This window comes from Dipodomys ordii, unplaced genomic scaffold, assembly GCF_000151885.1.
Source record: "Dipodomys ordii isolate 6190 unplaced genomic scaffold, Dord_2.0 Scaffold47, whole genome shotgun sequence".
In the NCBI taxonomy this organism is placed as follows: Eukaryota; Metazoa; Chordata; class Mammalia; order Rodentia; family Heteromyidae; genus Dipodomys; species Dipodomys ordii.
Window position 1 is genome coordinate 455,199 of NW_012267263.1, and position 14,542 is coordinate 469,740.

Here is a 14,542-nt window from a genome sequence, read left to right on the forward strand (position 1 = left end):
CCACCCTCCCACCCCAGCCACGCGGCCCAGGGGGTGCGGGGCCCTGGCTCCCTCCCCGCGCTTCCACGCGGCCCGGTGGGTGCGGGGCCCTGGCTCCCCTCCCCACCCTCCCACCCCAGCCACGCGGCCTGGGGGGTGAGGGGCCCTGACTCCCCCTCACCACCCTCCCACCCCCGGCACGCGGCCCGGGGGATACAGGGGCCTTGACTTCCCTTCCTACTTCCCCACGCCCGCCATGGGCCCCGGGAGTATGGCGCTGCTTTCCACTTCTGCGTTGCCGCCCTGGCTAATGCGGGCCCTAGGACCAGGGGTGACCTCTGGCCAGACCAGCCCAACTTGGACCTCTCATGTGCTCAACCTAGGCTGTCCACCCACACATGCCTCCTACTCCTTGGCCTAGGCTCTAAGGGGCAGAAGAACGGATGTGAATGTTAATACTGGCCCTCGGGGACCATGATGGAGTTACTTTCTCAGCCCTATACATCCCTGAAGTAGCATTTGATGTTTCAAAAAAAAAAATTATTCCATTTTATGTCAAGTTTTTGAAATTTGTGAAATAACCAATGAAATTTTTGTTTGCTCTGATTCTTAAGCCCATTTTCTTTTCCTTTCTCCTTTCTCTGTCATTTATAAACTAACCATCTTCACGTTTTCATTAAACTGGAACCTACGTGGGGGAAAAATGTCACCAGACTTAAGAGAAAAAGGTAGTTGTGGAAAGACATGTAAAGCCTACCCAACAGTAGGACTCAGCAGATTACCTTTGTCTCTAAAATGAACAAATGGCCATTAGGGACAACTCAAATGCCCTCCAAGTGTACAGTGAGAGAAAATTTGCTTCTAATATATCCTTTTTTTTCTTTTCTGTTTACCAGTTTCCAACAAACACCATAATTAGTACATAGTTTGATTACTGTTTAGTTTTTTTTTATTGTAAAGGTGATATACAAAGGGGTTAATTACATGTCAGGTAATGAGTACATTTCTTTTTGAGCAGAGTCTCTCCTCTCATTTTCTCCCAATATTTCTCCTTCCCAACCTTCCTTCCAAGTTGTATAGTTCATTCTAGTGAGAATCACTGCTAAATTAGTTTGCCCTTTATCTCACCATTTCTGTTTCCTCTCTCCCTCCCCATATCAGATAAACTTACAAGACAAAGGGGGAAAAAAAGCAAGAAAAAAAGAAAAACCACTAACAGTACAATAAAAAAGCCTGTTTCTATTTCTTGGGGTTCATTTCAATAAGGATCATTTAAAATGATCATATGTACATAGCTATTGAGCCCTTGTGATCTGCTGAGATCCTCCTTTGGTCTCACTGTGAGAATGTTTAAAGTCCTATTTAATCATGTCAAAGTGTAACTTTTTTGTCTTTTACTATGCATTGGGTTTACTTGTAGATTTACAGGCACATTTTAATTATTACAAATGAGGGAAACCATGCACCAGTTTCTTTGGGTCTGACTTACTTTGCTTAATGTAATTTGATAACTGTGTTTTAAAAAACGGAATTCCTCTCCTCTTCTTCCCTCCCCCTCCTGCCAGTCCTGAGGCTTGAACATTGTCCCTGAGTGTCTTTTAAAAGCTCAAGGCTAGCTCTCTTACCACTTGAGCCACAGTATCACTCTGGCTTTTTCTGTTTATATGATACTAAGAAAACAAACCCAGGGCTTCCTGCATGCTAGGCAAGCACCCTACCACTCACTAAGTCACAGCATGCTAGGCAAGCACCCTACCACTAAGTCACATTCCCAGCCTAAGCACTAAATTTTTACCATCTACTAAGCCCAATTCAATTTTCATTTTTTACATTGCAGACTTTATATGCTTTACTGGAAAGCATGTAGTACAATGATACCCAAGGTGAAGTAAACACATGAGATGACACTAAAACCCAGCTTATTTATGCCTGTTATTTCCAGGCCACACAACATAGAACTAAAATACTGTGTATCTCAGTGATCTCCCTAAGTTGAAACAAAGTTGAACAGTTGGGGAGGTCAAGGCCCCTAGAATGCAAAGGGTGGAATACAAGAAAGTAGAGAGCTGCACAGACCTGCCAGGAGTTGCCATCTTCAGCTCACAGCATACCTGTGATCATACTGCTGGAGGCCAGGGAAAGACCCAAGAAGGAAGCAGAACAATTCCTGGGCCTTCCAGTTGTCATGTTCTCACCAGCCTTAATGAAGAACCACACTACACATGTGTACCAAGTATTCAGATATTCTCTAGTGGGGGAAATTTGCCTTACTGGCTACTTTGGTCTTATCTAAGAAAGCTAAGAAACACTGAAGCAAGCCATTCATATTGAAGGATGATACTAGATGGAAATCTGGCATCTAAAATAAAGACTTCCAGACATGGCAACACTTAGTGCCAAGTATTAAATAACTTTTGTTTTATAAATCTCTCAAACGGTAACTGACTACTTAACAGAGGCAGTAGCATTGCATATTGGGATCATAACAATCATGAAAGATAATGGCATCAAAAGCCAAGAGATGGAGAACGTGTACTACCAAGGTTCTTACATTGTATATAAGATGATACAATATATAGCAACTTTTTTTATGGCAAGGAAGGAACAATTCAAATATCCAGTAATAGGCACTGAACAGCTATGAATTAAGATAGTATACACTCTGGGTACCATTGCTTATGTCTGTAATTCTAGCTACTTGGGAGGTGAAGATCAGGACTGTGGTCAAATCTAGACAAGGTCATAAAGTTTGAGACCCTATCTCAGTCAAAAACTGGGCTTGGTGACACATGCCTATCTTTCAAACACCTGTCACTCCAGCTTCAAGGTAAGTATAAATAAGACTGCAGTCTAGGCTAGCCTGGGTGGGCTGCAAGACTCTTATCCCTAAAATACCTACAGCAAAAAGGACCTGAGCCATGGCTTAATCAATGGAGCACCTGCTCAGCAAATACAAAACCCTAAGTTCAAACCTCAGGACTGAAAAAAAAGAAAAAAGGATGTAAAAAAGAAACAGTGAACAAATAGATGTGAAGTCAGCTCAATATAAATAATGTAACAGACTAAATATTAAATATTCACTGAATTTTAGAGGCATAGTCTGAAAAAAATTCTCATTTTTTTTAATGTTCTTTACATGTTGAAGCAAAATTCTGGGTAAAGATACATGCAGCCTTAAAGGAGAAATCCTTCTAATTCTACATGGTTGACTCTTAATGAATTAGGTAAGCTAGTCACAGTACACATGCTGCATGATCCCACTATATAAATTATCTGAAATAGTCTCAACTCACAGACAGTAGAATGGTGGCTGCCAGGAGCCAGGGAAATGGAAAGTTGTTCAACAGGTACAAAGATGAGTATAAGTTGCCACAGTTGACAGTCTTCTATTACACATTTGAAAACTGGTCAAGAGGGTAGATCTTGAACTAACTATTCACAAATACATACACAGAAAGCACAACCTCCAAAGGGACATGAAACTGGATTTGACATTTTTATATTTACCTTGATCATGGTGATTGCATCATAATGAATTATGCACATGCTCAAAGCCATCAAACCGTATATATTAGATATATAGTTTTTCACATACAATTATACTTCAATAACATTGTTAAAATACTTCTATTATTTTATGTGACACTAAAAAAATTACCTGTATGGCTTGTGTTTTAAATTTATCACACTCTCCCAACTATAGATAAGGGAAGGGAACAGGGAACCTGGGAGACTTCCCTGTATGACTTCCTATTTACCAATAACTTTTGTTTGTTTCTTTTGCCAGTCTTGGAGCAGGGCCTTGGGCACTGTCCCTGAGCTGCTTTTGCTCACAGCTAGCACTCTACCACTTGAGCCACAGCACTACTTCTGGCTTTTTCTGTTTATGTGGTACTGAGGAATCGAATCCAGAGTTTCATGCATGCTAGGCAAGCACTCTACCACTAAGCCACATTCCCAGTCCCACTAACTTTTTTTTTAATGCTAATCCTGGGGCTTGAACTCAGGGCCTGGGTGCTGTCTCAGCTTTTTTGCTCAAGGCGAGTGCTCTACCACTTGAGCCATAGCTCCATTTCCAGCTTTTTAGAAGGGTAGGTTATTGGAGAAAAGTCTCACAGACTTTCCTGAACTGGCTTTGAACTGCGATCATCAGATTTCAGCCTGCTGAGTAGTTAGGATTATAGGTATGAACCACCAGTGGCCAGCTTCCCAATACTTCATTTTAAAGAGGGTACACACAGAATTTTTTTTTAACAAACATACCAACAAAAAACTTTAGCACTTTCTACACCAGAGACTCAGAAACTTTCATTTCTTGATTATATGGTCTTCATTTAAAGTATGAACACCCTTGAAAAATTAAGAGTGACCAAGTAATAGTATCCTTATTGAAAATTATATTTTATTATTTTGTGTGTGTATGTGCGTGTGTGTGTGTGTGTATGCGCGCGCGCATGCACGTGCATGCACACGTGTGCGCTTTGCACCCTGGTCCTGGTACTTGAACTAAGGACCTAGGTTCTGTCCCTGAGTTTTTCTGCTCAATATTAGCCCTTTTGCCACTTGAGCCTTCCACTTCTGGCTTTTTCTTATGGGAGACAAGAGTCTCATGGACTCTGCTGCCTGAGGTGGCTTCAAACTGTGACCCTTAACTCGGCTTCCTATGAGTAGCCAAGATTACAGGTATGAGCCACCATCACCTGGCTTTTTTAGATCTTCTAATCAAACTAAGCGACATCCAATTTCACTTTGATGTTCATGGCTGCCAGTTCAGCTACAAAATACCGGAAAACGTAAGGCACAGAAACAGTGTCAATGGTGTCACTGCGATTACACAGGGTGCAATTGTACTTTCGGTTACGCATGGCAGACCAAGAAGGGGGTGGCTTCTCCAACAAAGGAGAGAGCAGACTGCCACATCTGACACACACATGAGCTACCGAGCCGTCAGAGCAGTTGAAGAGGCGGTCATGCAGAAGAAAAGATGTCCCATGAGCCAAAAGAGCATCCCGTTCCATCTCCCCAAAACGGATTCCACCCTGGACATTTCTTCCCCCAACAGGCTGGTTGGTGACTTTGTCCCTAGCTCCAGTTGTCCTAACCTGAAATTTGTCAGATACCATGTGGCGTAAACGTTGATAATAAACTACACCTATGAAAATGTCTGCTTCCAATTCCACCCCACTGATGCCACTATACAACCTCTCAGTGCCATAGTAGTTATAGCCGGCAGCCTTCAACATCTCACCAAAGTATTCTAAGGCTGAGTTCTCTTCAGAGAAGATGAAGGGTGTGGCATCATGGCAGAGACCATGCAGAGCTGCAGACTTTCCAGCCATACTTTCGATTAGCATGCCAATGGTCATGCGGGATGGAAAACCGTGAGGATTGAACAGAATGTCAGGCACCATCCCACTCTCAGTGAAAGGCATGTCCTCAGCTGGCCACAATCTGCTCAAGATGCCCTTCTGCCCATGACGACTGGCAAATTTATCTCCAATAGTTGGGTTCCGGGGGACTCGCATGGTGATACAGATACACTTGAACTTCCCACTCCCAGAATCGTTGCTGCACACTTTGATATTATCCACTACACAATTTTCTTTACTCCTAGTGAAAAATAAAAACAAACATGTAGCAATTATGCTATTTGCTTAAAATTACTGACTGTCTTAAGTTTCATTAATGTAATTAGGACTCATAAAAGGTATTCATAAAACTTAATTGTCACTTCGGCCCACCAACAGGAATAGAGTTGATATCCCTCTAAATCAATAACCCTATTGTTTATCTGAAAGATCACCAGAAGCAAATCAGATGAAACATTATTATGAAGGCCTACTAAAATCATTTACATTATCTTATGTTGTAAAAGCCAAAATAAAATTTTATTTTCATCCACTCATGATTCATTCTTGTAATCCTGCCTATGTAGGAGGCTGAGGATTGTGGTTCAAAGCCCATTAACTTAAAACAAAACAGGAAGTGGAGCTGTGGCTTAAGTGGCACAGTGCTAACCTTGAGCAAAAAGGCTGAGACAACACCCAGGACTGCACAAAAATATGTATTTTTTTTTTGGTAGGTTGTGGGGCTTGAACTCTGGGCTTGGGTGCTGTCCTTGCACTCTTCAGTTCAAGGCAAGCACTCTACCACTTGAGCTACAGCGCCACTTCCGGTTGCTCTAGTGGTTTATTGGAGATAAGAGTCTCACGGTCTTTCCTGCCCAGGCTGGCTTTGAACCATGATCCTCATATCTCAGCTTCCTGAGTAGCTAGGATTACAGGCATGAACCACCAGACCCTGTCTTTAAATAAATAATTTTTAATGAGGCATAATGAACTTAGTATTTTATCTCTAGGAAATAACCGCTAACACTATGAAAACTCACATATCAGACTGTTCAGAAAAGCAGATAGAACTTTGTTTTTTTTTGTTTTTGTTTTTTTTTTTTTGTCGGTCATGGGGCTTGAACTCTGGGCCTGGGCGCTGTCCCTCAGCTCTTCAGCTCAAGGCAAGCGCTCTACCACTTGAGCTACAGCGCCACTTCCGGTTTTCTGGTGGTTTATTGGAGATAGGAGTCTCACGGTCTTTCCTGCCCGGGCTGGCTTTGAACCGCGATCCTCAGATCTCAGCCTCCTGAGTAGCTAGGATTACAGACGTGAGCCACCAGCGCCTGGCTGCAGATAGAACTTTGGACCATTTAAGCAATGCCAGTTTAGCTCTGACTGAAACCCTAATTGCCATGGTTTGAATGTCCGTGTCCCCTCCAAAGCTCATCTGAAACCTAATCACCACTGTGGTGCAACGAAGAGTCAAAGCCTTTATCTGTACCAAATCATGAGAATGGGACTCTCAGGAATACACAGTGACCTAGGAGTCATCCACTCAGCTGTGTCCTTCTACCTTCTCCTATGTGAGACAGTGCCCCAAGAGGAGTAAGTCCTCATCAGGCAGTCAATTCCCAGCCTCCAGATCTGTGAGAAATAAATTTACTTTCTATTACTCAGTCTTAATTTTGTGATGGTAACAGGCATAAAAGACCGTAACTGAATTACTACTTAATAATTTTTTCAAAACTTCTGTAGTTAAAATATAACTAAGTGTGCGCACGTGCGCGCTTGCACACACACGCACGCGCGCGCACACACACACACACACACACACACACACACACGATACCTGAAATAGCACAGAACTGGGCAAGGTGACTCAAGCCTATAATCCTACCTACCTGGGAGACAGAGATTGGGGAATTACAATTGGAGGCTAGCCAGGACATGGAAATTCACAAAACTCCATCTCCATCAATGGCTAGGTGTGATGGGGTACACATGTAATTTCAGTAACATGAGGAAGTACCATTAAGGGAGATCTCAATCCTGTTGGACTCAGGCATAGTGAGATCCTATCTTGAAAATAATCAATGTAAAAAGGGACTGGTGGAGTAGCTTAAGTAGTAGAGTGCCTGTTCAGCAATCAAAAGGAACTTAGTTCAAACTCCAGTACTGTCAAAAAACAAAATCCCAGGGCGGGGAAGGTGGCTCAGTGGTAGAATGCTTGCCTTGATGCAGGGAGCCCTAGGGTCGATTCCTCAGCATTACATAAGCAGAAAAAGCCAGAAGTGGCACTGTGACTCAAGTGGTAGAGTGCTAGCCTTGAGATGAAGAGCTGAGGGACAGCGCCCAGGCCAAGTTCAGGCCCCAGGACTGACCAAAAAAAAAGAAAAGAAAAAAACAAGGCAGCGCTGGTGGCTCACACCTGTAATTCTAGCTGCTCAGGAGGCTGAGATCTGAGGATTGTGGTTCAAAGCCAGCCCGGGCAGGAAAGTCCGTGAGACTTTTATCGCCAATAAACCACCAGAAAACTGGAAGTGGCGCTGTGACTCATGTGGTAGAGTGCTAGCCTTGAGCTGAAGACCTGAGGGACAGTGCCCAGGGCCAGAGTTCAAGCCCCACAACCGACAAAAAAAGAAAAAGAAACCCAGCATAGAACCCCAAACTTACTTATAGTAAACCACGAAGTTCTCCCCAGTATTGAGGTTTAGGTAGCTGTAATAGGGGTCTCCATGTTGCAGCTTTGCTCCTATGAATGGCAATCCATCATCATCTAACTTTTGCGCAATCCGTGAGTCACCAGGTTTGACCCCAAACACAAGACTATCATCTCCTTGTTTGATCTTTTCAGAGAGGTCTATGAACTCAGACTTGTAGACAGTTCCATGCGCAAAGCCTCGCTCCCAAGAAGCCTTGTTCACAATCTATGAGATCAGAGAATATCAAAGAATGAGGACAAACAGGATTTAATTTTTTTTTAAAAAGTCAGTCAGGTGGTAGTCTACTAAAATTTGATTTAGGAAAACTGGTGCTTAATTTTAAAACTCTTTATTTTTCAAATTAACCAATACTATTAAAACCGAGACACATTAATAGCTAATGATACATAAATGTAAAAGATAGAATCAAGACCATACTCATTCAATATCTGCTAATAATATGTACTGAAATACGGAGGAGATATGCATGCCTGACTGTTCAGTAAATCTCCCTCAAGGTCTACCACTTTCATTTAGACCAAGAATTAACTAGTCAATGGAACAGTTGTGTGCCCAATACTAGGTACTTGGGGACAGATAAATATTCTTTCAGTGATCACACACACACACACACACAAAGGACTGGAATTATACCTGGTAAAACTTACCATGGCATCTTCCATATCATAGCCAGTATAAGAAATCACAGCAACGATAGCATTTGTCCCTATCGGATAGTTATCCATGTCATAATAGTCATACATGAATGGTCTTACTAAAGGACTTTGTGGAGTCTGAAGACGGTAGAGTTTATTATCAGATCTGTCTTGGTAAGTGAGAAGTGGAAAGCCCATAGTCTGTTTACCTACAGAAAAAAAATTAAAAGAAAAAAATCTGTGCATTTTTGTGGTGTTTAGTGTTCTGTTATAAAGGTGTCATATCAGACCAGAAACAACTAACCATTCACCATTGAAGGTGGTTATGTTTACTACAGATTAATACCGTGAAGTATCTGCATGAACCATCATGCCCAGACCCTGAAAACCATGCCACTGCGAAGAAACACAAAATGACCTTTAATGCTATTATGTCTATTTGTGACACATTCCAAATAATTCTGTATTTACAGGCACAAGAACAGAAACAGTAAAGGGACATATAAAGGCTATCCACAGGCTACAGGGTATTTCTGAGAGAAAGGGGCAATTAAAAGAGGATAACAACTATTCTCAAAATACTTGAGTTAATAAAAATGTTAAAAATGTGTAAATTTTGGGTTGTAGGATACAGGAGTATAAGTAAGTTTCTTTGTACTACTTTATAGACAATCATTTCAGAACAAAATGACTTTAGAAATTAAAATATATAAAACTAAATATATACCCATAATGGAGCTTTAACAAGTTAGGAAACAGGATTTCAGCAATAAAGGACTACCTTATATGCATTTCCCCACAGCCTGAACCACTGAGGACTAACCAGAAAATGAAAGGAATTTATATCTGAGCAAAAAGAACTGTCATAAGTGAACTTGTTTTTCATTTTCCAGTTACTTTACCTTTCTTTTGCCTCCTGGTGCAGTGTAACAACTGTAACTGAGAAACTCACAGCCTTACTGCTCACAGAGCCTGACAGCAACTAACAGCAACTATAGATTTCAAAACCAAGAGAACTATAGAGAGCCTTAAATTCTGCACATAAACTGAGTCCAAACTTTTGGTGGATTCCTGAACTATGTGTGCATGAGACATGGCCAACCAGCCCACCCAAGACTAAAAGCCTGTGCTTCACCTGCTGTGTTCAGCCAAGGGAACAATCCATTAAAAGTAAGCAACTAATCCTCTTCAGTAAAACCATCATGCAGCTTACTGGTTCTAAAAACATTATTTACAATGTCCTTGATACATTGTTACTGGCCCTACAGAACAGTAAAACATGATCTAAATGCAAGAAAAAAATCTGAACCAGGTATAGGAGTTGATACTTGTAATTCTAACTACTAGGAAGGAGAAAATGAGAAGGACCATGGTTTGGGGTGAGCCAAGGTAAAAACTTTGAGACACCGTCTCAATCAATAAGCTGGAGGTGGTAGCATGTGTCTGCCATCCCAGCTACACAGAAAGTATAATTAGGAAGATCAAAGTTCAGCCTAGACTGGCCTAAGTGTGGGTTCCTATCTGAAAAATAACTGAAATAAAAAGGGCTGCAGGCCTAGCTCAAAGTGGTAGTATGCCTGACTGGCGAGCTGGAGGCCTGAATTCAAACCCTGATATGCATTGTTTTTTAAACTGCAACAAAGGATGAACAAATGCAGTAATAGTACTCATTACACACTATGCTCAAAATGAACTATACAACTTGTGGATGGTGATAGAAGGGAAAAACTAGAAGAGGATGGGGGAGGGAGGCCATAGCCTAAAAAGAAATGTACTCATTACCTGACTTATATAACTGTAACCTGTAACCCCTCTATACATCACCTTTATAATAACAATTTTAAAATGAAAAATTCAAAACAGTTAAAAAAATTGCAGCCAGGCACCAGTGTCTGATACCTATAGTCATAGTTACTTGGAAGGCTAAGACTGGGAGGACTGCAGTTCAAGGCCAGCTCAAGTACCAGAGTTCATCAGACCCTGTTCTCAACTGAATGTTGGGCATGATGTCATGTGCTTGTCACTTTATCTGTGATAGGAAGCATAAAACAGAAATAAAAATAGAAATAAAGTAAAATAAAATGAGAAGAGATGGGAGGGAGGGAGGGAGAGAGAGAAAAAAAAGGGAAGAAGGAAGGGAAGAAGGGAAAGGAAGGAAGGAAGGAAGGAAGGAAGGAAGGAAGGAAGGAAGGAAAGATGAGAGAGAGAGGGAAGAAAGGAGGAGGACAAGAAGGAGACAGGGAGGCAGGGAGGAAGGGAAGAAAGGAGGGGGAGGGCAGGAAGAAAGAAGGGAGGAAGGGAGGAAAGGAGGAAGAGAGGGGGAGGGAGGGAGGAAGGCAAGGAGGGAGGGAAGGAAATGCCATACTCAATGGTTTATGGGACAATGTCAAATGGTTTACCATAAATGATACATAATGGAATATTTGAAGAGAAAGAAAAGGCAGAAACAATAGTTTTAGCAATAATCATAGTTAATCTCCTAAAAAAGAAACAAAACAGAAAATCTTAAGGACAGAGGGAAAATGGCACACTGTACACAAGAAAACATAACTACTCCCTTCGAATTAGAAATAACAGAACAAGAAGAGACAATATAGCAACTTTCAAGTGCAAAAAAAAGGAACTGTCAACCAAAATGGCATAGGCTGTGAAAATTTCAGCAAAGTGCAAAACAAAGGAACGTATAGCCAACAACCTGCATGAGAAATGCAAGGGGTGCCAGGTGTGGAGGTGGCACCTACACTTGGGAGGCAGAGGCAGTCTGAGACAGGAGTTCAAGGGTAACCTGAGCTACAAAGTGAGATCCTGCCCCCCAAACAAAAAACAAACAAAAATGAAAATTTTTCAGGTGTAAAGGAATTTGTGTGTGGCAAAAACTTGAATCTCCACAAGATATAAGGAACATAAAATGGTAATTATTCGAGTGACTCTAATGTCTGTATCCTCCAAAAATCCAGCCAACAGGATCTCAGGGGAATTCAAAAGTTATGTACCATCTATAAGGCAAATGATTTTCTTTTCTGTAAAATTGTCAACATTAGCCAGGTGCTAGGGAATCACACTGGATTCCCACCTATATTCATAGGTAGGCTGGGATCTGAGGATCACAGTTCAAAGCCAGCTTGGGCAGAAAAGTCTGTGAGACACTAAGTTCCAATTAACCATCACAAAGTAGGAAGTAGAGCTGTGTTTCAAATGGTAGAGTGACATAGCCTTGAGCAGGAAAAAAAAAGTCAACATTTAAAAAGCCCCACACAAGCTAGATAATTATTCTACATTTAAAAAGACTAAGACAATTAAATGTATGATCTTCAGCTGGATGCTTGCTGCATAGAACAAAACCGTCATAAACCGGACTAGTCTAAATTTGGGTAAGGCCTAAAGTAAGAGTATCAATGTTAAGTGTTCTGATTTTGACAATTACCCTTAGCTACGCAAGTGTAGGCCTTTGTTGGGGATAAATACTGAACTGTGCAAGGAAAGAACCACTGTTCCAGTAACTTATCTTCATAGAAAACCAGTGTAAACTGAGAAACAGCTGTCTGGGGGTTTCTCAGCCCTACTCTTTGCCACTTTTTTCTAGGTTTGAAAACACTTTATTTTTGTTTGTTTGCCAGTCTTGTGGCTCCTCTACCACTTGAGCCACAGAACCACTTCTGGCTTTTTCTATTTATGTGGTACTGAGGAATCAAACCCAGTGCTTCATGCATGCTAGGCAAGCACTCTACCTCTAAGCCACATTCCCAGCCGTTTGAAAACACTTCATAATAAATTCCAAGTGCTTTTCTTCTGTCCATGTACTTTCCCATTACCTCCCTTGGCCCACCTTACCCATCTGGCACTGGTACATGTTGCGGGGACTCTGATTGTGATCAGAGAATGGGATGAAGTTGGCGATCACACTCAGCAGGCTATGGGGGAAGAGCTCCTGGTGAGTGGTAATTCCTTCAAGAATCTCATCTTCAAAGATAGCAATGTTCATGAAGAGCTGCAGGAAAGATGAAGTAGTTCAAGGCATGATATAACCAGGACTGCCACCATCTTAACTCTTCCAGTGTCTCAGATTTAAGCACTGGAAGACTGCAAGGATACTCTCCTTCCCCAGCACCATGAACCCTAAAGAGATTCCTGTGAAGCACAGCACAGGAAGTTCCCACAGGCTGGAAGGGAGTGGGAGGGAGAGATAGAGTGAGTGTAACAGTGTTTGTCCCCAGAAGGGATAGGGCCAGGAACAAAGGAGTTCTGGAAATTGGGTAGAATGGGAAGGGTAGGCAATGAAACCACCAAGTCTCCCTCAGGTTCCATGGAATGAGGCAAGACAAAAAATGCTTAATGCTACTCACAGAGCAGGGAAACAAAGTTTGGCTTTCCCTCAATCCCTTTAAAAGAAAGGGCTAAACCCCTGACAGTTGTATATGATCAAGCACTCAACCATTCATCTCACATTCTAGGTACCTGTTCCATAGTTCCAATCAGTTCTTCTTTGCCTAGCTCCAGGTTCTGCACAGGCCGTACCAGTCTGCAAGGAGTGGTGAAGAGAAACAGCCCAGGGTACAGACTTGGCTTTCCTGTCATAGGAATAAGGACCACCTCCATCCAGGGAGAAATCTTTTTCTCTCTCAATACCTGTTTTCAACAAAAAGAATTCAATGAAGAATAAATAGTATGCTTCACGTGCCACCGTCCCCTGCCCCCCCCACCCCCCCTCCCACTACAGCAACCAGAAGGCAGGTTAAACCAGGGGGCCAAGCAGTATCTTAAGAAATTAAATCAGGCCTGTGCTCCAAAAACATGGCTGTCCATGACATTCCCATCCCCACATCCAAGGTCATCCACCCCACATTCAAGAGATGGCACTTTGGGGACTCAACCATTATCAGCCAAGCAGTTAGACTGGAAAACAAATAAGCCAAATCTATCCTCAGATGTATGAAATACAGATTACTGACTTCACTTTTAATGTATCATAGGAGAAGACCTTAAACGATGTCAGGTGGCCTTGTGGCCACCTGATTAACTAGAAAAACTCAAAACTAAAGGCCAGAGGTACAACAAATCACAAAGACTCAAGATCACCTTAAAACGCCGGAGAGAATCTTCAATGCCAGGAGCAAGCTCCTTATCCACCCAGCCCACCATGACACCATCCAGCAGAACTGGGTAGCACTTGCCATAGGGTTGGTGTGGTGTCCCATCAACTGGAGTGACTCCTAGCAAAGGGAACACACAGAATGATCACATCAGGTTTTATCCAACATTTCCAATGCCCTCTAGGTAAGTTTAACAATTGCTTCATTGATTCCCTAGGACAAGCATACTTTTTTTTTTGGTTGGTCGTGGCGTTTGAACTCTGGGCCTGGGTGCTGTCCCTCAGCTCTTCAGCTCAGGGCTAGCGCTCTACCACTTGAGCCACAGTGCCACTTCCGATTTTCTGGTGGTTTATTGGAGATAAGATTCTTACAGACTTTCCTGCCCAGGCTGGCTTTGAACCGTGGTCCTCAGACCTCAGCCTCCTGAGTAGTTAGGATTACAGGCGTAAGCCACGGGCACCCAGCACAAGCATATTTTTGCACTGCTGCCCAAGTACAGATCACTGTGGTGAAGACCCAAGCTGGGGACACAGGGAGGCTTTGCATTGTCTACCTTTCTGCATTTTGATTTCTGATCCACATAAACTTATTATTAGCCTCTTTAAAAAAAAACGTAATTGCAGTTGATCATTACTTGCAAATTTGCCTACTAGGTATATTTGTAACCACAAAATTAACAAATGGGCACTTTAAGGTCCTGAGGTAAAAATACTTGGGTTGCCTGGAGCGTATACTCTGCCTTCTGGTCTCAGCTCTCCCACAGTAAACGAAGATCTTTTTAGAGA

General features: G+C 42.2%; 1 protein-coding gene across 1 annotated transcript in view; it reads right to left on the minus strand.

The window, feature by feature from the left end:
* Nucleotides 1-4,617: 4,617 nt before the first annotated feature.
* Nucleotides 4,618-14,542, minus strand: part of Polr1b (polymerase (RNA) I polypeptide B, 128kDa) — a 28,483-nt gene continuing 18,558 nt past the window's right edge. The window contains exons 10-15 of the mRNA XM_013019881.1: nucleotides 13,744-13,877; nucleotides 13,123-13,293; nucleotides 12,499-12,655; nucleotides 8,680-8,876; nucleotides 7,983-8,236; nucleotides 4,618-5,589 (exon numbers count right to left, since the gene is read on the minus strand). Coding sequence (XP_012875335.1) covers nucleotides 4,707-5,589; nucleotides 7,983-8,236; nucleotides 8,680-8,876; nucleotides 12,499-12,655; nucleotides 13,123-13,293; nucleotides 13,744-13,877 — 1,796 coding nt within the window. The 3' untranslated portion in view covers nucleotides 4,618-4,706. The remainder of the gene's footprint in view (nucleotides 5,590-7,982; nucleotides 8,237-8,679; nucleotides 8,877-12,498; nucleotides 12,656-13,122; nucleotides 13,294-13,743; nucleotides 13,878-14,542) is intronic.